General features: G+C 46.2%; 1 protein-coding gene across 1 annotated transcript in view; it reads left to right on the forward strand.

Annotated features, from left to right (window-relative positions):
• The window catches only part of LOC142584373 (uncharacterized), a 58,663-nt gene extending 33,638 nt beyond the window's left edge, over nucleotides 1-25,025 (forward strand). Inside the window, exons 2-3 of the mRNA XM_075694524.1 lie at nucleotides 20,839-20,967; nucleotides 24,317-25,025. Coding sequence (XP_075550639.1) covers nucleotides 20,839-20,967; nucleotides 24,317-24,886 — 699 coding nt within the window. The 3' untranslated portion in view covers nucleotides 24,887-25,025. The remainder of the gene's footprint in view (nucleotides 1-20,838; nucleotides 20,968-24,316) is intronic.
• The last annotated feature ends 2,639 nt before the right edge of the window (nucleotides 25,026-27,664 follow it).

Raw genomic sequence — 27,664 nt, forward strand, 5'->3', positions numbered from 1 at the left:
ACAGTGAGGCAAGATCGGTATTCTCTTCCTCTGATCATGTACGGATTGTCTGCTTGTGACCTGACACCAACTCTATGATCAATGTACTCATGCAGGACCTCACAAAGGCGTACAGAACCCACGATGACAACATCCACAGACGCCTTCATATGATCGACCCAGACGGTAAATTCGCTTTGCCCCCGAAGGTTTCGCGGAGCAGAACGTCATTGCTACACAGGATTCGGCTGGACGTTGCTTCCACCCGTCGCTACGCGCACCTCATCACCAAGTCGAACAGCCCTGATTGTGAACACTGCAGATGCCTGAAACGCTGGAACACATATTCTGCGATTGCTTAGCATATATGCAGGAGAGAAGGACGTTAGAAAGTTCCATGGCCAGCGTTTTCACGCAACCACTGTCGGAGGACGCTATCCTCGGCTCATGGCTTGACACTGCAACTTTAATGCGGGCAGCTAAAGCGCTGGTGAAGTTTCGGCAGGACACCAAGCTAGACGAGCGGCCATAGTAGGGCCACTGTCTAATATACACAAGCACCCATCCCTCCGCCTCTGGCTCGGGGTGTCATTTACGAAGGCCTACTTGTTCCGCATTGGATTGGGGAATACGCCCATGTGTGACGCTTGCGGAAGCACAGAAATGATTGAACACATATCTGTCCCCAATACGACGTCGAGCGCGAAGTTCTCCAATCACCACTGAACCAGCTGAACTCTAAACCCTTTTCCGTAATGAAGATCCTTGGACCCTGGCCGTACGTGTCGATGGCACAGAAGGCCACTAAAGCGCTATTGAAATACCTCAAGTCGACAGGTCTTGGTAACCGTGTGTAGACTCGGTGCGAACCTCCCACTGTGCGCGAAACTGTGCTCTCTCTCTCTCTCTCTCCTCTCTCTTTTCATCTCCATACCCCTTCCCCAAGTGCAGGGTAACAAACCGGACGCACGTCTGGTTAACTTCCTTGCCTTTCATGTCTTCTATCGCTCTCTCTCTCTCTCTCTCTCTCTCTATCACCCATCTCAGTACTTTCACTCCTCTTCCCTCCTCTACAGTGCAGAGCAGCACACTAGAGCTTACTAGCCCAGGTCGACTTCTCCTTCCTGTCAATAAATTCTATCTAGCTCTCGAAACCTCTTTCTCCAAGCACGTGACCCTAAATTGTCCGGACACCGCTGGCGGCTCTGGTTATCTTGTGATCAACGCTCCCATGATCGAGTGATATACCGTTCTTAATGCTGGACTTAGCTTTAACTCCCTGCTTCAAGTTCCTCTTAGTCACGTTACATGAACAGGTGTGCCAACACGATAGACGGGGTGTCCATACTGCGCATCTCTACCATTGTTGGTTTACGCTGCATGGGTTATATGACAGTGTACAATCCACACTCGTCATGTCCATAAATTAAACCAAAGCTGCATATTTAAATATTCGACCCTTAGAAATGAAGATCAAAACTACGTAGTTTTTCTGATACGAGGCAAGACCTCTTGTGCGCGAAGCGTGACTTGCGCGATTGGGTTTCACGGCGCACGCTTGTTGGGTACATATGCAGCAGCCCTAAAGCTCCAAGATGTACGTGAGGGAACGAATTGCCTTTACTTTCATATGTTTCATTTAGGACAATACTTCAGTTTCGAGAAAATTTTATTGAAAGGCTTACCTCCAAATAACGGTAACAACCAAGAAGCGTAGTTTCACCCGTGGCTTCTTGGCAACACAATTCCGCTGACCCCACCACCAACATCAAATCCGAGTGCGGACCTTGGAGACTTCACATACAAAGAACCCAGCTAGACAGCACACACCCTCGAAAATGCCCATCAATCTCCCTTTAGCGACACGATTACAGTCCACAAAAGAACAAACGCGTAAAACAAATTCCTGGTTAGACAAAACCGCTCCGAATGTCGATGCCGCAGCATCCCGGGGACGAATAGCATCGGCAAGAGAAAAGGACGTCGTTGTCGTGGGCGGTGGCTCCGCATTCAACAGAGCGGCGGCTCAGGGCCCGCGTGGTCCACATTCATGCCGCCTTAAAAAGGCAGGAAGCCCGTCGTCCACGCTACCTCGCGAAAACCTCATGGAATGAACAGCACGCTAGCTATGCAGTCCCGACAAGGCGGGATCGCGGGGCACTTCTCGGCGGCGTTTCCTGGCGCACACGCAATGGCACAACCAAAGAAGAGAGAGAGAGAAAAAAAAAAGTGATGGACTGGAGAGTTAGTGACAAGGTCGCTTCATCTGCGGGCGCCAACGAAGCGGACAAATTTGCTCTTGCGTCACGCGGGAGCTTGTTTCGGCCAGTGTGACAGCCATCAGTCGGATCACGCGTGCGGGGCTACCGACTCGCCTGATTAATGTCGGAGGATAAACTGCCTCACTGTTGACTCATTGAACTGACGTGCGATGACCGTGAGCCTGGTAGACCGAGCGACGTATGCTTGGGAAATGCGTCCGAGGCAGTTATTTAAACTGACTGAGTCGTGTGGCCTAAGAGGGTGCGAGGAGGTTCGCTTTTAACGACACATTCACGAGGTGGTGTACTTTCGCATCAGAAGTAGTACATGGGCCATAATGTCAACTGTCATCGAAAGTATTTTAAATGCGCGTAACCTAGAACGATGCCAGATAAGGTACGTTAAAAACGGCACTAAAGTTGTGCGGTATGTGACCATATTATCTTCTGAACGTTCCATGCAAAACGAGCGCTCAGTGATTTAGCTGCTTGACTTGTTCCTATTAAGGCTGTGTTCGATTATTTCATTATAAGTTAGCTAAATTAGGTTTATAATAAACTGCTGATTGGACCAGTGCAATTGAACTTGAAGTAAATCAGTTGTGCACAGTAGCCGTTATAGCAGCTGTCACTGTACATTATAGGAAGGACTAGCAGAAAAGTTCTGTAGTCCGGACACACACACACACAAACACACACACACACACACACACACACACACACACACACACACACACACACACACACACACACACACACACACACACACACACACACAAAGAACACTTGACAAGAAAAACTTTCACGCACTTCAACGCTTGCTTCGCGTCACCCGCATCTGCATATCACCAGCTGTGATTTCCTTTTGCATAATAGGTGTATTGGATACATGGTCTTAACGTCTAAATGACTACGGTTCCTATTCCTGTAGTGTGAAAGCCCCCATTCACTTGCTTGCCATTAGGAGCAACATTTTCTCTTTTTGTCCGCCCACATCTGGCGTCGCTGTGCACATGTAGCCCTTCTGCGACCCAACGATGAGCACACGGCTTTCTGCACGGCTTCTTTGCGATAATTCGCCGCCACGATCGACGAAAATTTAGCATCACCGTTGACAATATTTACGCACTACTTAACGCGAACGCTTTAAACCAAATTCTTTCGCAAGCACTACGTCCCACGCGCGCCGATTAATTTCATATTCACTAATTTGGGTTAAAGCCAACAGGTACACGATAGATTTAAGTACAAATACTAGGTAGCTGTTCCCAACTGCATATCTTTTGCACCAATAAAGGTAAGCATTTCTCAGTAAAAATGATTCTGGTGAATATATTGCGTACATATTCTCAGAACACAAGTTCCCGGACATTACCAAGAAAAACTCATTTCGTTACAACTACGTTAACAAAGTGCTCATGGAGTCAGTAGAAAAGCCTTTGTGAAGCGGACTAGCAATTGTGACCCTGGACATTGCTGCTTCTCGTATTTTATAGATAGAATACAATGTCGGTCGTGTAGTAGCGACTACACTTGCTGGCTAAATTACAGCTCTGGATTACCCGAGGGCGTGCTTTTTGTGGCCAGTGGAAAACAGTTGCCTTCGGTTCGACAATTGCGCAGATAGCGACGTTTAATTGTCACCTGGGCGAACCGCCAGTGCTGCTGTCCAATCTGCGAGTCCAGCTGTCAGCAACGCAACCTGATCTACTTTCTTCTTGTCTTACGCGAACTAAAACACTCGGCACCATTGAAAGTTGCTTCAATTTCTCATTCTGTTTTATGCGGGGCGGGCGGAAGGGGGGGGGGGGCACGTCGACGTTTTAAAGAGGCCATCGCGTTCGCGACTGTAAACCGGAGCAGATAAAGAAGAATGCGCCGAGAAAGAATGTAGCGAGAACGGGAAACAAGTCGTACTAATCAACAACGCCAATCGGGGCCGACGATTACCGTTAATATTCCGAGGAAACGTCATTCGCCTGCTTTATCTGTATCGTAATCGTCCAATTCGCCGCCTTGTTCCCCCTGTTCCGGACACACACACACGCCCTGCCGTACAAACGGCTTCCGCACTTCGTCGCGGGCAGCGAAGGTCAAGCTGCTTTGGCCGAGGCAACTGCATTCCTTGCTCGAAAAAAAGAAAAAGAAAAGAGTTAACTGGAGTGCTTTTCTCTTTGTGTACGTGTTAAGGTACGCCATAAACTATACCCTCTCGTGCTTTTCCTTAACTACGTATGCCGTTTCCTTGGTTACGAAAACTGCGCGGTCTTGGTTGTGTCGGATGTTCTAAAGCCTCAAATAAGGATGCGCCTTGTTACATGCAACGCAAACGTAAAGCAAAGTAAAACTGCCGACAACGAAGAACTTAAGATAGCGGAAGCACCAAATAATAGCAATACTTGACTGTTTTACCGTTTTTGCTGCAGCAGTCATGTGTGTGTGTCCTTGGCGCGTCGAAACAGATGACGATCAGGTGGCTTACAGCTACGCTGACTTGTGAGGTTTAATTACGGACCGTTAGCTCAGCGCATAAGTTTACAGTTGGGAAGCTATGACAGAGACACGCCCTGGATACCGGTAAAGCGCGACGACCTTGTTGATTAAGGCGCGCATATATTTAGTTTCCCGGCAAAAAAACGTAGCAGGGTTATTCTGGGAAGTAATTCTCTTGAGCACGCTGCTCAATTGTCATAGTTAAACTCGCTGGTACTTGTCATGTGCACATAGCTCTAGCATGTCAAATCTTGATTGTTCGATTACTTGATTTTTAAAAAAAGTGCGGACCTGGGCCAAATTGCTTGCCATGTGTTTTACGTCCTCCTCTCGTCATCCTAACCCATCATGTGCCTCTTCCTTCCCACTTTTTTCGCCTCTTCTTCTTCCTACGGTGCAGAGTAGGCTAGAGGAATGCACCTCAGCCCGACCTCTCTGCGATTCGTATCGTTAAACTGTTCTCTCTTTCTCTCTCTCTCTGATTCGTGAGAAATGACGTCATCAGACAATACTGGTGATATGACAGACACCATTGTGCACGACACCTTAATAATTTTGACAACCTTAGGTTCCCTAATGCGTCCCTAAATCGAAGTACACAAGCGTTTTTTGCGGCTTTCCTACATCAAAATGCTGCCGCCGCGGCAGGCATTGAACCCGCGACCTCGTATTCTGTAGGTGAACGTCATAGCCACCGCATTCTCAGCAACGTGTACGTATCAAAACTTAATGACTTGCTGAGGGCTTTATCGTGAGTCATTAAGGGTTTACAATGGCCTTCCACCAGTCACCCCACTTGGCAGAGTGGAACCAGTATGTAGTAGAGGCCTGGCGTCTAGAACGCGTGGTTCTGACTGTGGCTGAAGCAACGGCCTCGACATTCTGATGTACACGCGCGGATGTTTCACGCATGCACAGAAATGATTGGACAGTTTACTTCCATATGCACCGTAGTCGATTTTTGAAGACGAAGCGAGAACTGTTTCGTGTCATCTCCTTTGTCACGCGTCCCTTTTAAAGGGACACTAAAGCAAAACACTAAATCAGTTTAGAGCGATAAAACATATTCTGAAAACACTATTGCCGTTACTTTCGCTATAGTAGGTTGATTAGTGGATGGCAAAATGAAGGTTAAAGTTTCATACTTTGAAATTCGCACCGAAACCTCAACGCCGATACGTCAGTTGGTCGTCGCGGATTTCAAACTTCTTTGTTTTTTCTGTATCTGGGCCGCGACGGGCTCCATAAAAGTTCTGAAGACTTGCCATATTCTCTTTTTGTCTCCTTTAGAGCATAATGTAGTCAATCTTCATTACTAAAGAATTAATTAGGCCCTAGCAGGCACCGTCCAAATCCATGACGTCACGGCAAGCTGGTGTGGGAAGTTTAAGGCGGCGTTGCGACTCGTCCTTTTTTGTTTTTTTTTTTTTCGCCTTTTCGGGCTGGGGGGGCCAAGCGTCTCCTGCTTCTGCCGGTAAGAGCGGCGTTTTTTGGTGTTGTAGAAATGTGTATTAAATACACATAGATAAACTGCATTAGCTAGGATAAGATGTTAAGGACGGGTTGTCGGAGGCCCTCAGTCCAGGCTACCACTGGCCTCTGCCGCCTGCCTGACGTGGCTAATTAAGGACTTTGTTCTTGCAGGGCTGGAGCGAGGGAGCTGTATTTCCCACTGCTCCAGTGTATTACTGTTATTTGGCCTACGAGGATGCTCAGTGCACTCCCAGGTTACATGTATTAAGGGGGGGGGGGGGGGTTAAGCCACCGCACGAAGGGCAGTTGGCCCTATAGCGAGTAACTTACCAACAAAGGGTAACTGACCAAGTCAGGGTAACTGACCAGACACGGTAACTTACAGCAAGGGTAACTTACCAACGCAGGTGAAATAATTTTTCTCCTTAGTGCCCTTTAATGCTACGAAGCAGCACGTCTAACTAGCAGGTTTCACCATATAGCTTCTGTGGTAGAGATGCTAATTGAACTAAACAGTGGTAATTATACATACATATATAAAAGAAGTAATGCGGCAGTATGCTTACGTATTTGCAGATGTGCTTTGACTTCCACAGGTTTGATTTGATTTCGCTTTCATTTTGTCGAGCCCAGATCGGCTTTGAGTGACGAAATTTGATATATTAGAATTAATTTTGGTGCTACGACATTTACTTGGTCGATATTTCATCTCACTTAAGACCGACAGCTGCAGTTAAAAAAAGTAAACAGTCTGAAAAGATAAGAACTTTCTTTTTCTACCACTGACGCGTATTTATGACGCCAACAAACCAGGGCCCGTTTTCGCAAAGAGCCCTACGCTGGAATTGTTTGTAATGATCAATTCCACCCAGCCCTGATGCTGGAGATATCGCTAGCAAAGGCAGCCAGACAATGGCGAAGAACATTTACGAACAGCGTCGTGAACTATTTACGGAAGCATCTTACGCTAGGTTCGCTTGTAAGAGGAAACTACAGCCAGTTCTGATGCTGAACATATTACCGAAGACAGCCATCCAATGACCAGGAGCACTTACGAGCGAAACGCTTCGTGAATTCGGTTCCATAACAAATTATCCAAGAGGCCAGAACAGCATTGACTGACCGAAAAACTATAAATTAAATATTGAACATTTCCCTTGAATCTTTCCCGGCTAGACGTACAAACTGAAATTTTAAGAGATGGCAGGGTCACAACCGCTACAGCTGTTTGGTTAGGCTAAGAAATGCACTTTACAAGGGTGTGGTCAGGGCGAGTCAACGTCTAGGCTCAGAAAGGTTAGAGGGGGGGGGGGGCTTCTTTTTCTCGGCTTCCAATCATCAGGGCCCGCATTCACGCTAGAATTATTCGTAACAGCAAATTCCAGCCGGCACTGATAATGAACATATTGTTAGGGAAGGTGGCCAGCCAATGACGAAGTGAACTTACGAATCTTTGTGAATTCGGCCCCAGAACTCTCGTCCGTGTTTCAAAGTCTCTAGTGGGGGCTGGCGATCGAAGCATGTGACGCAACGTAAGTCACACAGAAGCGCAGGCTAGGCGCGAGGCTAAGGAGCCAGTGTATTGTAGATACAAGCAAGCAAAACAAAACAAAAAAAACAAGAAAAAAAGAGAGAAGCATGCAAAAAACGCGTGGGCCGCGGTGGAGGGGAGCCAATTAGTGCTCTCCATGGCCGAAGCGGCCGACCTTGCCAGCGCAGCTAGGCGCGCGCCGATCACGAGCCGGGCTCGTGTGGGGCGTGCGCGTGCGATCAAAAGTAGAGGCGGCAGTGTGGACAATAGCCGCGGAAAATGAGCAAGGGAAAACTAAAAGCAACATAAAGAAAAAGAAAAGCACGTGGAGAGCGCGCTTTTTGTTTATGGTTTTCCTTATTAAGCCGTTCAACGCCGGAAGCATTAACGTTGCAAATACGCGTTACGTACGGTATTAACACCCACCATCAGAAGCAATACAAATCTTCAATGAAAGATCATATTCCCATATAGCACCATATAAGTATACACGACAGCCATTCGAGGTTTTTATACAGGTTTCCGAACGACCGTATAGGAATTTGGATCTGAAGCATAAGGGTTAAGAGGATGATACACATCCGCAGTCGTGGCCGTGAGAGGCTCTGCCTAAAGTTCCCTTGAGTAGATAGAGTACACATACACAAATACCCAAGAAAGAAAGAAGCTTAACGGTAAAGCAGCAAACGCCTAATGCCGAAGATGTGAGTCCGACTCTCACCTGCGGCAAGTTGTCTTTTCGCGCAGCTTAATAACTATTTTTTAATCTTCTTTCTACATTCCAATTGAAGATAGCGGTTAATTTCCCCTATTATGTCTGTGACTTCAATGTCTGTTAACTTCTACGTTTGTAATTTTGTAAGAAAAATATTGAGCATCTCGGTTCCGCTTATTCTTTTGCTTTCTAATGAGAATTTGTTTCACGGATTAAAATAAACTCAAGTTACAAGAACCGAGCATAGGACGTTAAGCGTGTTCCGTGAATGTGGGTGGTCGTATGCCAGGAGCCTATCGGGTGTAGGGCTAACGCCCTTGTTTATTTCCTCAAAGGCGCGTGTTGTTCGAGGGAGCGTGCTGGCTATACAGCAAGAAAGCGAGTTCGAAATGCAAACTACTACGTCTATCAACAAAGCTTCCTGCATCCCTCAATATAAAAAAATTCGCATGTTGCGTAACGTATCTTAGGAAGTCAAACTGCTGATTGTGAGCCGGAGGCTGTCGTAGCGTTTTCGTTTTCTTTTTTTTTTTTTTGTAGCTCGTAGAGTGGACGTACCAAATTTCATGTGTTAAACACTGTATCTCTCACATATAGGGCTGATTGTTCAAGTGCATTTTCATAGAATTACACTGATGCGAGAAAAGTTGGGAAAATTATAACGAAGTTTCTGTGAGCTCCTGAAAAATAGATGGGAGGCTAGTCTTCGAAGAACTCGATAGAATACATGCTGCCCGCGCAGTGGGTGTCCGGGAGACATATTAAAAGATAGCACATTTCGTTGAGCGAGTGGGGCAGTGCAACTAACTGCCTAAACATAAATGCCACAATTTGAACATATTCAGTGCGGATGAATTCCAGGCGGCTCTCTATGTACCACTACTGTCTTTCAGAAGGCGTAACATACAATTAGGCGGTTCGTCCCACTTGTCTTACTAATAAAGACGGTAATTTGCGCCGCCAGATTCTGATGCAGATTCGTCAGAAGACTGAATGGAGGAGAGTAAGGCAAGAATTACCGAGTAAACCGGAATATAAGTAAAGATACTGTCTTCTAAAAAGCCGGCTAAAGTCATCCCAAGTCTTATATAGCGGTTTGTAGCAGAATGTGCGTCATTTGGTACCATATGGCACTCACGTTGGCGAAAGCAAAGCCAAAGCTGAATCCATATCCAAATGTACATGGCTGGAGTTTTTTTTGTCACCTGTGTCTCCTTGCGTACGCTCTTCCTATCTCTATCGCAAGTGGTTTTCTTCGTTTTGTTTGTTTTGTCTGGTGAGCAATGAATATTGGAACACGCAGACAGTTTCGAGTGGCGTTCAACATAAGCGTTGTAGACTTCGCAAAGGCAAAAGGCAAGATGGGCAACTCAGCGTCAATTTAGTGTACTGGAAGAGAGAGAGAGAGAGAGAGAGAGAGAGAGAGAGAGAGAGAGAGAGAGAGAGAGAGAGAGAGAGAAAAAGAAGTGCTATATTGGTAGGCACCGAAAGGAAAGCTGTCGGCGTGCAGCACACGTGAAATGTAATTTCGGGGCTATCATGCAGAGCATGGACAGCTTCACGAGGCTCTTGCAGATTCTGTGATGGAGCTTAGTGCATGCTGGCGACTGCTGACAAAAAAATAAAGAACTCCAAACGCGTTTATTTTCACAACGGCACTGTCTCTTTTCCTTAAATAACAAGGTCGACATATGTTACCACTCGGCCTATATTTCGGTCTATAAGGTATGTTTTATGATCATGGAAATTTGTCTCCTCAATCAGTTGCCGAGTTAACGCAAGTTTAGACTGATAAAATTTAACCTAGCTACATGCTTAATTTCAATAATTAACGTTGGGTGAACAAGGGTTGTTTAGCCTGGAGGAACCGTTTCCACAAGAGAAACTTGTTTTGTTCTTGTCGAAGCGTTGGCTCCCATCAAAGGCTTCCCTTGTTCACCCAGTGATGATGAATTAAATCCTTTGTTTTTTTAGAAGTACTTAGTTATGCTGACTTCCAATGTACTAGGAATGCTAGCGCATGATAATGAGGCACTGCACCACAGGATACTTGAAGGTTGTCTCCCTTCTTTTTCTTTTAGTCTTTTTTTTTTTTTACTCAAGGCTGAGCCTCTCTTGCTTCAGGCACATAGCTTCGAGTAAGGTGTGAAAATGTGGAAATCAGTTTCACGGTTACGCCCTCGAAACGAATGCCGTCGCCATTCCTGTGACACAGTTTCACGTCGTAATGTATCCGATTGCAGCCATCACCCGGACCATTTGCACCGATATCAATCCGTCCTACGTGTCTGGGCGAGCCGTTGATGGAGTTCAGTGTCGCATTCCTTCTTACCCCAGTTGCTCGAGGGAAACTGCTCGCATTCCAATCTTTGTTCGAAGTTCCGCCCCCCCCCCCCCCCTTCCTTCTACTGACGATGTAGAACGCTGCGACGCAGGCCTACTGAACATGTTTGTTGCTCAAGTGTGCCCTGCCCTGTGTAGCACCCCTGCCAGTGTAGGCAAGGGTGCTAAATAAGTGCTCCCGAAAAGAATAAATTAAAAGAGAAAGCGACAACGCATATGACATACTTTTCTCTGTTGAGAGCGTCACTTCTTATAATGATGATGAAGATGACGTTGCTCAGTTGTTGCACGTATCCACTCGGAATACGCAATAGTTAGATTGAGTTTTTCGTTCTCGTTATTGGAAACGGAAGTTTATTGGTGTGTACCATTTCTGATCTTTACTACAAAGCTGCGGGATGGAATTCACGAAGGCACGGGCTCGGTCACCACATGTTGGCCGCGTGCTTTTCGTAAAGCTTGAAGATGATGGCGCTAAATTACAGAATTTATTTTGAGCAATGACGAGCTACGACTCACCAAAGGGTCGAATAGGCGAAGCGTCCCAAAAGGGATGTATTGCGATATTTATATAAAATATGACATTTATAACACAAACACAGATTGCAGATCAAATTACACATAATTTATGTTCATGAAATAATAGTCAACACTTCTGTCCTCTACGCGTTTTGGTTATAAGCTGCATAATTATAGTTCCGCATGCGGCCTCATTTTCGCCGTGTTCATATGAAACCACTCCCCATTTCCCTTCCGCAGTGATATAGATTTGGTCAAGGCCTGGCGAATGATTTTTGCAAATGATTAGAGCTTACCAGATTAGTTATCACTTAGTGTACTGTGCACAAGAGGGCTTATATTTGACCATAAGTTAAAGCGCAATTTCATTACACAGCTGGAGAGATACGGCGTGAATACGGACGCGCTGGATACTGAAAAGTACAAACAGGATACCACGTCAGATATTTATGGCATACACCTCACACAACGCAAAAAAGTGCCAGCATGGCATGCTGCAAGGCGCTTCAGTCATATAGACTGAAAACAAAAGTGCACATTCATTCATTTGCGTCAGCAACAGATGCTTGTCGCTTACAGCAAGAACTTTACACTCAGTATGAACTGAGCTCAGCCTACAACAACAACAAATCAGAAAGCAACCTGCAAAGATAAAAAAAAAATCGAGAGCAAAAACTTTTTTCGTTGTAGAGCTTTAATATATTATGGAATGAAGTAAAGTAAATGCTATATTAAATTAAACACAGCAATTTCTATGTTACACCTGAAGCTCATCTTCATGCGACGGATTTCAAAACGAGAGTGCGTGAAGGTTAATCGAAGCATTGAGCCATTAAATGTAAAAGTGGGGTAGAGACTTATAAGCTATCTATAGATGCTGTCAGCGGATTCAACGAAGCTTTACAAAGCCTTTTCACATAGTTTGAAACAAACGGCAGCATTGGAAGAAGCGCTAAAAAGCCTCACGAATGAGTGCACTGTGTTTCGTGAAAATTGGTATGGGGGAGGCCGATTCATTAAAGGTGTATATAATTTTAGGCAACTGCGGAGTACCGAACAGATTCATTTTTCTTGCGAACGCGTTAGCAGAACGGACGCAGCGCCATTGGTCCGTATGGCAAGCAGTGAATCAGGGGGCACGCAGCCGGCCTATATATGGGGTGATCATCTTTAAGTTTTACGACACTTTTTTTTTTTTAGAAATTGGCTCTTGCAGATAACATAATTCTAGCCCTAGAGCTGGATCGTTCAGAGAGGCGTACATTACTTGCATGAGAAATCGAAACGCATGTTCAACAAAATAACAAGAGTTCAATAATTACCTTCTTCATTATTTTGTGGCACACATGACAATTTACAAATTGCAGCCGGTGAGTTTGCAAGGCATATACACTTGGAATGAACTTTAGGAATGACAGAATTGGAGATATGCGCAATCAAGCTCGCCGTAAGAATGCCCTTTACGACTTTTTTTTTAACAAGGTGTTTTTTTTTAGGCCTAGAAGCACGAACTGGAACGCCATTGTATTTCGCTTAACACTTTGGGAAGTATTATCTCGAAACCCGTGTAATCCTGGAATATTTTTACAAGTGTATACGTCTTGGAAACTCACCGGCAACAAGTTGTAAATTCCAGTATGTGCCGTAAAGTAAATAAATAAGAAGTCAATAGCGAATTTTTGTTAATTCGTCGAATGCGTTTCGATTTCTCGTGCTAGTAATACGTTCCTCTTCAAATAATAAAGCTAAAAAAAACAAGAATTATGCTATCGGGGACAAGTGATCTAAAAAAAAAAAAATTACGCATAACTTGAAGTACGACACGGGGCTGAAACCGCGATTCTCAACAGAAAAAAAAAAAAAAACGCATTTTCTAATTTTGTTTATTTTCGATTCCAAGGCTTGTAAGAAGCTCATCCCGAATTTCTGTTTCAATCGGCGCAATCGAAAAGAGGAATATGAATTCTTTTCTAGTGGCGGTGGCGCCCTCTCGCCCTCGAGAGCGCCCGTGAACGGTGCATGAAAGCGAGCAAGGAAGCGAACACGGAGTGAACGTACGCGTCATAAAGTTTGTTTTTCGCACGTTTTAATCATGGGAGACCTTGAATCAAGAGTACAGCAGACCGCAAAGTAAAAACCAAAGAAGAAAAGCATAATTCTGGCTGGGGCACCCTTGCCTGCGAAAGCAGACGAGGGGGCTGGACGGCTCTAAAGCTAGAAAAAAGCGAAGACTACTTGAAGCAATTGCCGCAGAGCTGGTTGGACCGCAGGAGGGTCCAACCTATTGACCAGGGCACTTTATTTTTGCTCTTAAAATAAGATTGCGGGTTCTGAAATCTTTGCGCTCATTTTTCTCCGTTTGCACTTTTTGACCGAACCTAACCTTTAGGAAAACTGTCATTTCCAAACTGCTTCGCCAAAGCCTACATTTAATGTAATTTCTCGGCTGAAAATTTGTCAGGAACGAGATGAGGCACTTTTCATATTTCTGTATCTTTAATAACAAAAGAACATGTTACATATCTGACATATAATGACAACGGAAAACACTTAACTTAGCCTCAAAGTGATGACATTGTTACAGAAATGTAAAGGAAAGCACGCGACTGGCCTTATCCTGTGCTATAATCACGCTAGAAGGCATCCAACAAGAACAATCAGCGCGTCTGCATTATTTCTGAAATGATAGTTTCCCTAAGGTGGGAGATGACTAATTGATTCGTGTGACAGCCATGACTTCTTCTTTATTTACTTTGTATTAATTATTTAGAATATTTACTTAAAACAAGGAGATACATAAACCTACCATTTTCATAAATACTCATGCAACGATTCAAAAGTTGATTTTTAGCCCCGCATCCCCCCTTAAGAATGATCGCCCCGTATATAGATACCAGGCCGCTGAAAAAGCATGGCTATGAGTTCTTCATCGGTCGCTGTTATCGAGGCTGGTGGGGTGCACGTGGGTAGATTTGGTGTCTCGCCGGACAAAGCGGTGACGCAGGGAATGCTTTGGCAGAACTATGTAGGCCGGTGGTGCGCCATAGACTGAACGTCCGCATCGACCTGAAAGTCATGACATTTCGATGACATTTAGCTGACCTCCAATCTTGCCTTTCACACGTTACTTAGAGGCAACAGCACCTTACTGAAAGAGCACGCCTAAAGGACGACAACGGAGCAGTTTGCGCGCGAAACAGTAATTTTGGGGGAGGCAGTAGACTTTTCCTAGAAAACAAAACTAAAGCTTCCAAAAGAAGAAAAAGAAATGTTACTGATATTTTTGCTGAATACTGAGTCAGAAAGGGCTCCCAGTAGATGGCAATTGTTCCTGCACCTTTCACTGTCCCCTTGCCGCCTTTACTCCGTTTATCACTCAACTTTTTTGTCGACAGTGAAAACTATAGCGATTGCCCAAAACTACCCACTGAGGACTCAAAAATTAAAAATTAAATTATGGAGTTTTACGTGCCGAAACTACGATTTGATTATGAGGCACGCCGTAGGGGGGACTCCGGAAATTTGGACCACCTGGGGTTGTTTAACGTGCACCTAAATCTAAGTACACAGGTGTTTTCGCATTTCGCCCCCATCGAAATCCGGCCGCCATGGCCGGGATTCCATCCCCTGACCTCGTGCTTAGCAGCCCAACACCATAGCCACTGAGCAACGAAGGCGGGTCACTGAGGACTCAAATCCGCGTCCCTTCCCGCCATATCACCTCGCTGCCAGAAAAGCAACTAAGCACATATTTTTGTCAGGAGATTCCGGCTTACCGCGACTGCCCTCTACAGGGGGATTTCTCGAATATCCTAGGTGTTTCGCTGAACCATAAGTCCTACTTCCAGCACCAAAGACTTGAGGTAAGCAGCGTTCTCGTACCCAACTCTAAGCAGTTATCTCTACATTGATGCTGCAGGGGGCATAAAAAGACCATCTTCATAGTTACACTGATGACCTGACCACTGTGGGCGGTTCTACAGCATCTGTAGCCATCCCTGCAAAATCCATGACCACAAAGTTCGAGACCTCTCATCAGACAATGTCGATTGCTGTGTAGCTTGTAGTATTCGCAGCGCACTCCGTGCGATTCGTGAGGAACAACCTCTAGAATTGATTGTCTTGACTGATTCCAAAGTCGCATTAAAATGCTTGTTATCAGCTCTACGGCATCAGTCACAAATCCAATTAGGGCTTGAAGTTAGAGAGCTGCACAATAACCTTGTTTAAAAAACTGAAAACGCGATGGCGCCTAAGCATTTCTTATGAGTTGTAAATGCGGAAGCAATATAATGTCAAATTGAATACCGCTGAGTGGTCGTTTGAGTTGTGAACTCCTCGCGGGCAAGTGAAGCGCGTTGACACTCTTGGCCAATGCCTGCTTGGCGCGTCTTGATTTGACGGACGCTCACACAGATGGTGTGCTGGAAGCCATCTCGTTGTCAAGAACAGATGCAACCACAAAGCTTCGCATTCTCGCATGTGATGTCCCGCGGTACCTGTGAAACACAGCCGTTCGCATTGGCTAAACCCTTCTCTCCGACTGTGTATACCATACGTAACTTTTCGAACAAGGACAACTGTCCTCCGCCGACTGTGACTTGGTATACTAATTCTTCTGCTTACCACATCGGAATGGTCTACAGTGCTGCCTGTCACGATTGTGGCAGCGAAGAAACGACCGAACATATCCTTTGTCACTGTTCTCTCTACAGAAGGCAGGGACGATCACTCGCGACCACGCTAGCAATGTGGTCATCACGTGAGAAGAGACGACGAAGGCGCTGCCGAAATACACGTTCATGTGGCCTTCTTGAACAACAAACACATCTGCATAATTTTGCGTGTGTATGTGTGCTTGTTTATCTCTGTCTTTGTGCATATGATGCCCCTCTCCGCTTTTATTCCCATTTTTCTGGCTGCATTTACTTCTCACCCAGTGCAGGGTAGAAAGCCGAATGTTTGTATTCCGGTTAATAGACACGGTCGTTGGTGCCCCACTATGGCACACGGTAGCTGTATCAATTCGAGAGCATATATCACGAAATCTCTCTCCGGTTTCTCACTTAATATTCTTTTTCTTTGCACTTTTTTTTTTCAAGTGCAGGTAGGCGTCATGCCCCTCATGGTGGCAGTTGCCAGCCAGCTCTTTAATTCCGCTCTGTGATAGTTTTTTTGTGCTCAAGCCTAACAATAATAACAATGCACCTATAGGGATCGTAATCCTAATGACCACTACGCTCCTGCACAAACTTGGCTTGCACGTTAGAGACTAACCATTGGTAGTCCATCTAATATTACAAACCTAAGGTTCCAACAAACAGCTCAATTGGAGCTGAGGTCTTTTATTCAGTTTGCTGCTTTATTTAGATATGCGTGCGAAAATGTTTAGACACCCTGCGGTTGCTCTAGGTGACGAGATATCGCCTGCCTTCCGTCGTACCTCAGATCTGTCTCTTCAAAATCAATATGATAGTGAAAGTCAGTGACATACCAGTGTCGCGCCTCGTTACATGAATCTCGAAAAGGAAGACAAATTTCATGAGCGTCGAGGCGTTCGCCCTTCCATCATGACGCAAGCGCTAAGGCACCCAAGGTCGTGCTCATTCGCCTAGCCCTTTATGCACGCAAACAATATTGGTCCTTCACAACCACCCAGTTTTATACCCAATATTCCTAACGAACAGACTGGTACAGCAATCGCTTTGGATAGCGCGGGAAATTCTTGTGTCCGTGTGATCGTACGGGGCTTCATTGAAGAAGCCCATTGTGGTTTATATTTATTGTCCTTCGAGATTTACTTGTGCTTTGGACTTCCCTCGGAACATTCTTATAGTTAAGAGACGATAAGTGTGCCAAGTTTACAAATAATCAATGTTTTGACAAAACTCGCCGTAAATAAGTAAATTGCGCTAGATTGGAGCATGCGTACATTCAATTAGGTCATATTTGGACAATAACCGTGGATGAAATTACTATTGATATTCTGGCAACCTCCGTCGAACTGTTGTGAAACTAATAAAAGCTCGCTATTACATTCACGAGCATAAAACTTAGCTTAAAGAATCGACCGGGACAAAGCACCTCTCCGTAAAACTTCCCATGAGTCCCAAGCTTGCTCAACCGCCTTTCCTATATATGGTGCAAGGAAACAGTAGTTAGCAGATTTTGTTCGATCAAATAATTTTATTATACCAATTAGCGCTCGCACCTTCATAAAAAATGGGCTGTTACTCACGTGTTAATGAATCTCGACTCGATGTGACGCCTCAACCAGAGGAGAAAAAATGAGGCGTAAAGATATGCTACGAAAATTATTCGTGATATGATATTGCAGCTTCTAAGAAACCTGGGCGTTTTTCGAAAGGTTGGTGCTATTGCTTATTAATTTATAAAAGCGCGGCCGGTTTTTCATGCTAGATGCAGGAGTCTGCATATTCTGCAACATAGTTTCGGTTTCGGAACTGTTGAATCACTGCGGCCGAGGACGAACTTCAGTTATGAGGCAGCTTCGGAAGTCCCATACAGGGTGCAAATTATTTAGCCTGTCACTACGGTGTGCGCAAAAATGCGTGCGTGACATGTGAGGTACAAACCACTGATAAATTACACCTTTGTATGACACTGCTCTAGAATAGCGCATAACAACCAGCAACACCAGCGCCGGCTCATGACGTCAGATTGGACGCCTGCTCGAGAATGGAAAGTGAGAGCACTTAGCCAGAAATTAAGATTGAAAATGCGACAAACAAAGCTGCAGCTATATTTTTGAAACAGCTTGGCTCTATTAATGACGATAGTTTTGCTTTTCCATACGCAAGACTCAATACTGCAAATGAGGTGGCAGCGCCCCTAAACGACACACACACACACGGAGCTCTCAAAAGCTACGCCGGAGTCACTTTACACAATTGCATCAGACGCGGCACTGACCGCTAATTGCGGAGAGAGTGCAAGCGACAGAGACCAAAAGATAAGACAGCGTCGACAAACCTTAAATCACGCCTATCTGGATTCATTTCGTTTTTATCGCAGCGTCGACCCATTTTTGATCCAGTTCCAAACTTTACCTACAGCCGCGCAAAATCTTATCCACACACACGCGCGCAAGCACGTGCTTCAAGTTAGCCTGGTTTTGTGTCCAGCAACTCCCCGTCAGGAGGGCGAGAAAAAGAAACGGATTAATCTTCCTGTCGACCATTGCTTGTACTTGCTTGCAGCAAATTTGCACCATAGCTCTGCCACGCGCGTGCCCGCTCTATACAAGCAGTGAACCGAAACTCACACAGGCCGGCCGTTGCACAAAAATCGGCGCGCATACAGGAAAGCGGGAAAGAGGCACAGAAAACAAGAAATACCAATCAAACTATGCTTGCGCTCGCATAAGTTTGATCGCCTTTTTTTTTTGTTCTCGCTCCTTTTTCAGGCAAAGTGGCCAAAGCTTTTGGGCAAGGCGGTATGTGTAAGAGAGAGGAGGGAGGGGGAGGGAAAGGCGAATTGCTCGTTAAGAGGGGCGAACCGCTCTACGCGTGCTCTCGCATATATTCGTGTTTAGTAGGAGACCGAGGGAAACGGGGTGAGTGGGAGGGGGGGGGGGTAGAGTCGACAACGAAGTAAATGAAGGAAGCATTCCTGCGGTCTCAGACCCCGCCCTGCACCTCAGGCATTTCGCGTATCCGCGCGTCGAACTCCTGATGTGGGAGTTGAGGGGGAATGGGGGGTAGCTGCGACTGTCAAGGTTCGCGGTGCCCTCCAATTGAAAGAACAAGAGCACAGAAACAACGATTGAGCGCTCTGCAAATGACCCGCCACGGCGCGGAGTTTTTTTTTTCTTGCAGTTTGTTGATCGGCACGAGCGACAGCTGTGAGCGGCGACGGTCACCCCTCCCCACAGGGGGGGGGGGGCGAGGGGGTACTGCACAGCTTTTGTCTATGATGACCTCGCGCTAACCTCTCGCCAGCTATGGCTCTTGCTTCAGGCGGTGCCAGAACAAGTATACCAACGAGATCGTAACACGGCTTATGCCAGAGAAAGATAGAGGGTGAGAGAAGAGAAAGAAAGTATCAAGGAACGTACTGCACCGACAGCAAGCAGCTCACCGGACGTCGACATGTCCACAGCGGGGTTCGGTGAAGGACCATTCCAGAGGCTGAGAGCCAAAGCGTCGCGGACGGGTTTCTATGGCCGCAGGTCAAGAGTTTTGGACACAGGGATACAGCGCCGTAGGCTATGCGCGAAATAATGACCCCCCTTCCCCTTCAGTCTCTCGGCCTTTCTGCCTCCGGGTTTCGTGCTCCCTCCTTCTTCGGTGCTGTGACGTCACGCGGCCCAGAGCGAACCCAGTGAGTGCGGTCGGCCCTGCGTAATATATAAGGAGTGCCATGGCAGCGGTCTGTCACTTCTGTCGGTTCCTCCGGATCAGAGCAGCAGGTCCCACGATGAAGGTACGCAACCAAAGCACTTCTACGGTTCCTACTCCTCCGTCAGCCGCCGCCCGTGGATTGGATTATATGGACCGTGCACTGCGCGATCTGCAGCAGGCTGCACTGCGTTGGATTAGACAGTCGAACGGCGGGGATGACTTGTCTTGGCCGGATAGCTAACGGCTAGACAGTCACAGTACTCTTGACGTAGCATTTTGATTATGCAACAGGCTCAGTATTACTAATTGAAGGATGAACACTGCAAACATGTCATTGTATGCTGAGTATTTAAGAGGTTCTTAAGTTTGCCTGTAGCACGATCTTGTTGTTCGAAACATTTTATAATCAAGATTCAACAAAAACGTGATTTGTACTGCCTAATTAAATTAGTGAATTTTGATTATACTGCCGTTACGAGGCGAAGGTGAAGTAAGTAATGACGTTATGAGCAGCATAGAACTACTGCACATTCATCATAAGGCATGAGAGCGGGCTATGTCTGTCTAACTGATAGTCACTGTATAAGGCTATCGTGTCGTTACTTCACCTTACCTAATCATAGTACTAAAATAAGAAATCGCTCTAGTATTCAATACCGCCAAAAACGGATTACGATTCCGTCAACGCACACATCGGGCTTCTCGATTTTCTTTTTTTTTTCCTGATAATGTCAAACCCATTCCCTCTCAAGTTTTGGAAATTGGTTGAAGCTGATAAGAGGTTTGATGTTAAGATGCAGCCAACAAACAAGATTTATATAAGCATCTGTCACTCTCACCATTATTATTCTTACATTCCATAAAGTTACATTTCGTATTCGCTTCCGTCATCAGATTTAGTTTACACCACAAAACTGCGAGCAGCTTTCTAGAAAATGCAGACTTCTTGATCCTTCTAGCATTGACGGCACTACCTAATATCTCGAGCAAATTTTCTCCTCTTGTTCTCCTCTTGACATGTAAGTTTCCGGAATCTCATAACCACGCTTTTGAAACTACAAATTTAAAACGGAGTACATTAAAGACTTGCAAACACAGCTCAATGCCCTTTTGGAAAACGTAATTTTTTTTTGAATTTTTTCCCCTTTTGCCACGTCACAGGTCGCCATCCTCCTCGCCGTCGTCGCTGTCGCCCGCGCCGGGCTCGTTGGCCACGGCCACGGCCACGCTGCCGTGGCTGTCGCCGCCGTCCCCGAGGCTGGACACTCCTCTCAGCACCGCGTTCAGGACGTGAGTATACTTATCTCTATGTACCACACTGTACAGCTGGGAACAACGCATTTTTGTTTTAGTGCTAATACGTCGAGCAAGTAGCCAGTCATTAATAGCTGCGTTTGACGAAGCAGGCACTTCAAATGATACGACGAAATGACTCGCAGTAGTCTCACCGTTCGTGTACTTAGTGTTACCCAAATCCATCTGCAGCTGCTGTTAGGCTTATTCTGAATGCCCCTCCAATGCCCTTTTATCTCTTCTGTAGGAGGAACCAGATACTTCAATGATAGTGCATTTTACGTGCTAGCTTAATCGAGCTTAACTATAAAACCGTTTATACATTTGCTCTCTGTTGTGTGGATCGGTAAACACTTCCGCCACAGTAATGCCTACCGTGCTCGGCTTAAGCCACAGAGCATCGGCAAAGCCTTTGAGAGAAGCATACAACTTTGATCTTCACAGAATAGCATGCCAGCGTTTATAAAAGGCACCAGCAAAAATCAGTTTTCAAATGAAGAGTTTCTCGCTCTTTCGGTTCAAAGCTTCTTGAACACGACTTATTAGAAGGTGAAAGTAATCCTTCACCGTAATGCAGATCGACCTATTAGAGAAAAAAAAAATTATCTATATTGTGCCTAATTCACCAATCAGAGCTCAATGTGTAGAAAAGGTTCGGCTGCGCACACCAGCAGTTTTTTATTATAATGATAATATCACTCTAACCTTTAATTGCCAAAAAATTGCATCAACGAGGCAGTACAGCTACTTAGGACTCTTGATAGGTAAATTGATAGTAAGTTCGCATCCTACTTTATTATTATGCGTTGATCACCGAGTTAAAGGCTGTGGATTACGCGCGTCAGTAAAGGCAAGGACTTGTCGGCAAGAGCCCTGCATGCGGAATTACGACAGTGGGTCGTGTATTGCAACCCAAAGTAACCAGAAATGAAGCGCGAATCTGCGAGGAAGGAGCGGAGCTTCTCGTGTGAGCTGCGATGCCTCACGGTAAAGATGTCGGAAGCGTTGCACTTTTCCTGCCGCGGAGAACACCCTTCGTTTCGCAACGTTTCATCGGGCTTCCCTCCGGGCCGAGTCACTTCAAGCGCGGTGCCAGATCGCTCCCATAACCGCGATGACGAAAGTCTCGCCTCGGCAATCACACAGGGCGCGCAGCAAGAGTACCCGGTTGTCAGAGTAAAAAAACAAAACAAAACACGGCGGCGCCCGTCCGCTTGATTGAGTGCAGTGACACCTACACGTTGTGCACTACGTCGAGAGGGGTGGAGAAAGGGGCATTTATGCAGGCTGCCTTTGTGTCATGAGCCAAGCACGATAGACTCGCGATGTGGCACAGAGGTGCTTGATGAATCCGAGGCCTACACCAACACCGCGGCGGTGGTTTTGCGGTTACCTATCTCTCGCCGAGGCGTTGCTCGTAGACCGTGAGACGCAGAGCCGAGCCTTTCAGACTTCTTTCTTTCGGTTTTCTTTTTTTCTCTATCATTGGGCTCGTGATTACGTTAGTCGAAGGTTGCGCATCCGTAATTAGCGTTTCCTTTTCGGAGGGAAAGGTAAAAAGATACAAGACAAAAATGTGCGCTCGCTTGGCACGATCGGAGGCGATGGGTAAGTTCGCTTTGCGCTGAATTGCTGCCCGTCAACGCACGAGCTCAGCTCCAACTGCTGGCTTTGAGCCTGCTGAATGATTAGCCGTTCGTGCTTCAATGCGGCGCTCTCTCTTAACGTAAGCAGCGTGACATTTCATTAGACGATTAGCTCGCTGAGATGTTGATTTATATACTGGACGGAACATTTCTTATTGTTTGCTTGTGTGGTTGACATAAGGAGAAAGGCGAACGAAGCGCTGATGCCAAAGATTAGCGCTGCCACATTATGCGTTCTTCTACATAATACCTTTTTACAACTTTTGCAAATGCCAGAGCTCTCAGGACGTCATGCTGACGCCAAAAGTAAAGTGGGAATAAATAAACAAAACGTCTAAGGCCGTAAAAGAGAACGCTGAATATGGTCCTCTCTACTGACGGGGATTGAGGATCAACTGCAGAGGTGAGCACTTAAATTGTTCAAAAGGCAGACAACTGATTATTTCAGTAACTGCTGTAGATACAGAAAAAGAGCTGACGCTTTTTGCGGAGAAGCTTAACCAAAATTTAGAAAGCGGGTTCTTGCGTAAAAGCTTGCTTATTTTAGACCTTTCTTTTTTCTATAACGATGCTCTCGGTGGCCACACCCATTCTCGCAATGCCTGTTTTCTATTTCAAACATAAGCTGCGTAGGAATTAAATATCTGTGAAGCCTCTCCAGCTCAGCTTGGCCTCCACAAACTGGGTGATTGACTTTGAATGATGATTATCGACATTAAAGCATCATACGCCTTGCTTAGACTTGCTTATACGAACAAGTTTCTCTCAGCTGCCCACATTTTCTTGGAATTTCATGGGCCTTAATTCCCACCAGCCATTCCAGCAACTTCAGCCGTTCCAGGCACCTTCTGGCATTATGTCAAGCTCCACCGGAAGCAAGCGTTTTTCTTTTTTTCCCCTCGAATATTGCTTACGCTAACTTTGAAAAGTATATGTCACGCGATGAAACGCCAACATAGTTCGATAGATGCCTAAAACTGCAGAATTCCTTTGGGTTGGCGTGAGGAGGACTTAGGGGAATTTTATTTCACAGAAACGAGAGTGAAAAATGCGTCAATGTCCATGCCATGAAACACCGACGGGTTCTGATACGATAATCTTTTTTTATAAACACCTATGCACGAGCTTGAAATGTGGTGCACAGAACGCACTCATACCGCCGCTGCATATACAAAAATCACAAGTTCGCCTCGCGATATAGCAAAGCTTGAACGCTCTGACAGTGACACCGGGAAGTGATGTCGTACAGCTTGCTGTAGACAATACAGGAGTGCTCACGTGGCTGTAAAGCGTGGCGCACTATTTTCCTCACAGTGTAGAAATCGCAACTGCGTTATCGCATGATTCTTACCACGGCAAACCTGTGCACCCAACGTGCGTTCAGAGCACGAAAGCTGCGAGATCGTCGCAACGGCTACGGACACCACATACCTCCGAGTGTCCAACAGAATGCCTCTTCAAACACTGCTCATTCATTAACCAGAAGGTACAGGTATCAGCCGCCCACCAAGCGCAGTCCTGAGCCTAGAGGGAAGCATTGTGCCAGGCGCAGATGCGCCGTTTTCAACATAGCTTTTGTCCTTGCAGCTGTGCTCTAGTGCTCTAGTTGCGATTTGTATGGAAAGTTTCGCGCGATGGTCTTAACGAACCCCAAGTCTCAACTTTGGTCGTTTTTGTTTTCCCTTTTCTCGAAACCGCAGCTCCACGGAAACTACAAGTTCGGCTACAAGGAGGCCCACACCAGCGGCAGCTCTTTCCGTCAGGAGTCCGGTGATGCCTGGGGCAACAAGGTCGGCGCCTACGGACTGACCGACGCCGACGGCCGCGTCCGTGTCGTCAAGTACGTCGCTGACGGCCACGGCTTCCGCGCCCACATCTCCACCAACGAGCCCGGCACCGCCGCCTCCCACCCTGCCGCCGCTGCCTACAACGCTCACCACGCCGTGCCCGCCGTCGGCGTTGCCGCTGCCAAGGTTGTCGCCGCTCCCGTCGCCAAGGTGGCCGTCGCTGCTCCCGTCGCCGTTGCTGCCGCCCCTGTGGCTAAGGTTGCCGTTGCCCCAGTGGCCTTTGCCGCTCCAGCCTATGGATTCGGTTACGGACACGGCTATGGACACGGCTACGGCCTCGGACACGGTCTCGGATATGGTCTCGGACATGGTTTTGGCTTCGGCCATGGTCTCGCCTACGGCGGATTCGGCCACGGATACGGCCACGGATACGGCCACGGCCTCGGCTACGGTCTTGGCTTCGGCTACGGCAAGCACTACTAATTTATTTTTGACAGGGAAATGATAAGAACTTCTACCTTGTTTTTCCGATGTCCTCGTGTGCCATCTCTCCTCTGTGAACTCGTGTACAGTGTCTGTCTTGTCAGTGTGAAAAAAGAAAAGTTGAAATAAAGATAGGAGTTGCCGGAAAGTTTTACTCCAGTTTTGTCTTGTTCTTGTCAACGTGGGTGCATCGAATGTTCCTAAGAACAGCAAACTATAGCTGAATCCTGCTTCAAGGAAATTCACGGGCACGTGCGAAAAATTTTCTTGTCGCAGGAACCAGCAGCTAAAAAAAAAAAAAAAACCTCCGACAGCAGTTAATTCCCAGAAATGGATCATTTTAGCTTGTTACTGCTTTCGCGCTAGCAGTGGAAGAATGCGTAGCTCACAGGCAGTAAGTAGGTGCACTGCAGCTTCTTCGTCGTGAGCGCCAAGAAAGCGGCGGATAGTATCAAATGAGTCCATCACTTGTCAGACAAATCGGCGACAACGCGAAAGCTCTTAACGATCTTGTCGTCATTCAGCTCCTCCTCCTGGACAGTCACGCCAGTGTCGTCGTCGACGTAGTCCTAGAGTGCGACCCGATCAAGCAGAACACCGGCTCCACCGAGAGCAACCTGCGATGCGGCTGATCCTACGGCTAATTCCTGGCCAACATACTTTTTCGTCGGTAGATCATGCAGTGTCATAGATTAGTCAAACACTGGTATTGGGACTGAAACACCGCACGCACAAAATAGTTTTTTATATCTCCGCATCGAGTCGACATCGAGGAAGCGGCGATCATCGGCACCGCCATGGATAAGTCGACTTTGGGGACGCGTCCATGTCGCGTTTTGAGAAAGATGCACTCAATTATCATTGAAGGGTGTGTACTCTACACATACTGGTCCACACTGTTGATCTTGAGACTGGATGACTGAAATGACAGCTTGGCGGACAAAATTTCACCTCAACTTTGGGCACCTCGACATCGGCCATACAAAGCGCCCAACAGTTGTTCAGAAGCAAACAAAATTTGCGGGCTTACCTCTTCGTATCACGGTAAAATGCCCCGCGTCATTCACGACAGGTTATTAAGGGCGTACTTCGCAGCTATGGTTCGCGTGCCACCGTTAAATAGACCCTAAAGAAAAATACCAAATCTGTCTCGAAACAAAGTATTCTTTCAAAACTATTTTCGTTAATTTTGCGGCAATACGTTGATCATTAGAAGAGAAAATGAAGATAATTAATGTTTCATTCAAATTTTCAATTTAGCGCCGTAATTTTAGCGTTGATACGTCCCTGTGACGTCACAAATTTTGAAGTAATCTTGTCGTACATGCGCCGCTGTGACTCAGTAAAAGTTCTCGACGCTTGCTAAGTTCAGTCTGCATAGCTTTCAGAATGCAATGTAGTTCATGTTTGCTGACAAAATAAATTAAGTATGCTTGAGTAGACACCTTCGGAATTTCAGACATCACGGCGCTCTTCTGAGGGAAGTTGAAAGTGAAGTTCAAAGTGGCATCGCCATTCGTCTTTCGTTATTGCATTTTTACTGGCTCATCAAGAGACCTCTCAAGGTAACAGTTAATTTTTTTTTTGCTATTGCAGAACGGTAATTTACTATAGTATATATAAACTTATTTATTTCTTTAGTCTTCCATGAAAGTAGAGTGGCTTGGGGTTCTTGCCGATGACAAGACGAAAGGGGGAGGGGGGCACTTGCATGATTATAGATTGGATGGATATATAGAAATGTAGTAGAGTGAACAAACGCTAGGACTGGACCTTTGGTGTGTTGGCGAGGCTACGAAGAAGGTCAGAATGGATAGCTCGCAAACGGTGGTCGGTTTTGCCACGTGCTGAACCAAAAAAACAAAAGAATTGACTCGTCATCCCGGCCCAGCGAAAGCGGATGTCCAGCGAAGTTGCAAACCACCGCTACAACGGCTGAGGGAGGTATGCAATACTTTATTGTTTCAGAGTAATGGTAGTAATTATTGTAATTTAGAGTAATGGTAGTAGTGGAAGCAAAGATAATTGACAGCACGCCGCCGCTTGTCATATTGCCGTTCATTTTCTGTTTGCGCTCCTCATGTTCACGCTACTCCTCGCGAGCCTTAACTATGCGTTGCCCACCCATTGCGGTGCTGCAACAACAATGAAATCACGTGCTACGCTGGTTCTTTTATATATGAAAGGCTATTGACGTCGTCGTGGCAGCTTACGCAACAGCAATCTCTACCCGGAAACGTATGCGGGGAGCGGCGCTACTATTCTGAAGGAGCGCTATGGGCTTCTCGTTGTTATCAGGAGGGCCTTATCATCAGTGATGCGGTTTGGATGCTTGTTTTGAGTTTGTTCTTTATTGGAGCGAATGCTGTGCTTTATGTTGTATGCGTGATGCCAAAGAATGTATACACTTTTCGCTTCAATCGCTGAAGGCCATTTTTTTCGAATTGCTGATGGTATCTTTCTTTTTCCCGCGCGGACGCGCCGCGAAAAATCCCGGCCAACTAGAGGCCTGGCAACTTCGCTGTAAAAATACAATTTCAATTACCTTGGAAAAATATCAGTCGCTTAGCCAGTGCGATTGAGTAAAGATTGGTCATTGAACCTAAATATTTGACATTAATATCGTGAAGGAGGAGGAGACACGTGGTTCCGTGCCGCAGGAGTCCAGCTCCAAAAGATGAACGTATACGTGCTGAAGCGTCCAGTCAGCAACTTACCGGAGCACCTAGAAGCATCTGGGGCCGAATCCACAATGCTTCTCATTCCTAAGTGATGTTT

The sequence above is a fragment of the Dermacentor variabilis genome, chromosome 6 (genome assembly GCF_050947875.1).
Source record: "Dermacentor variabilis isolate Ectoservices chromosome 6, ASM5094787v1, whole genome shotgun sequence".
NCBI classification, from domain to species: Eukaryota; Metazoa; Arthropoda; class Arachnida; order Ixodida; family Ixodidae; genus Dermacentor; species Dermacentor variabilis.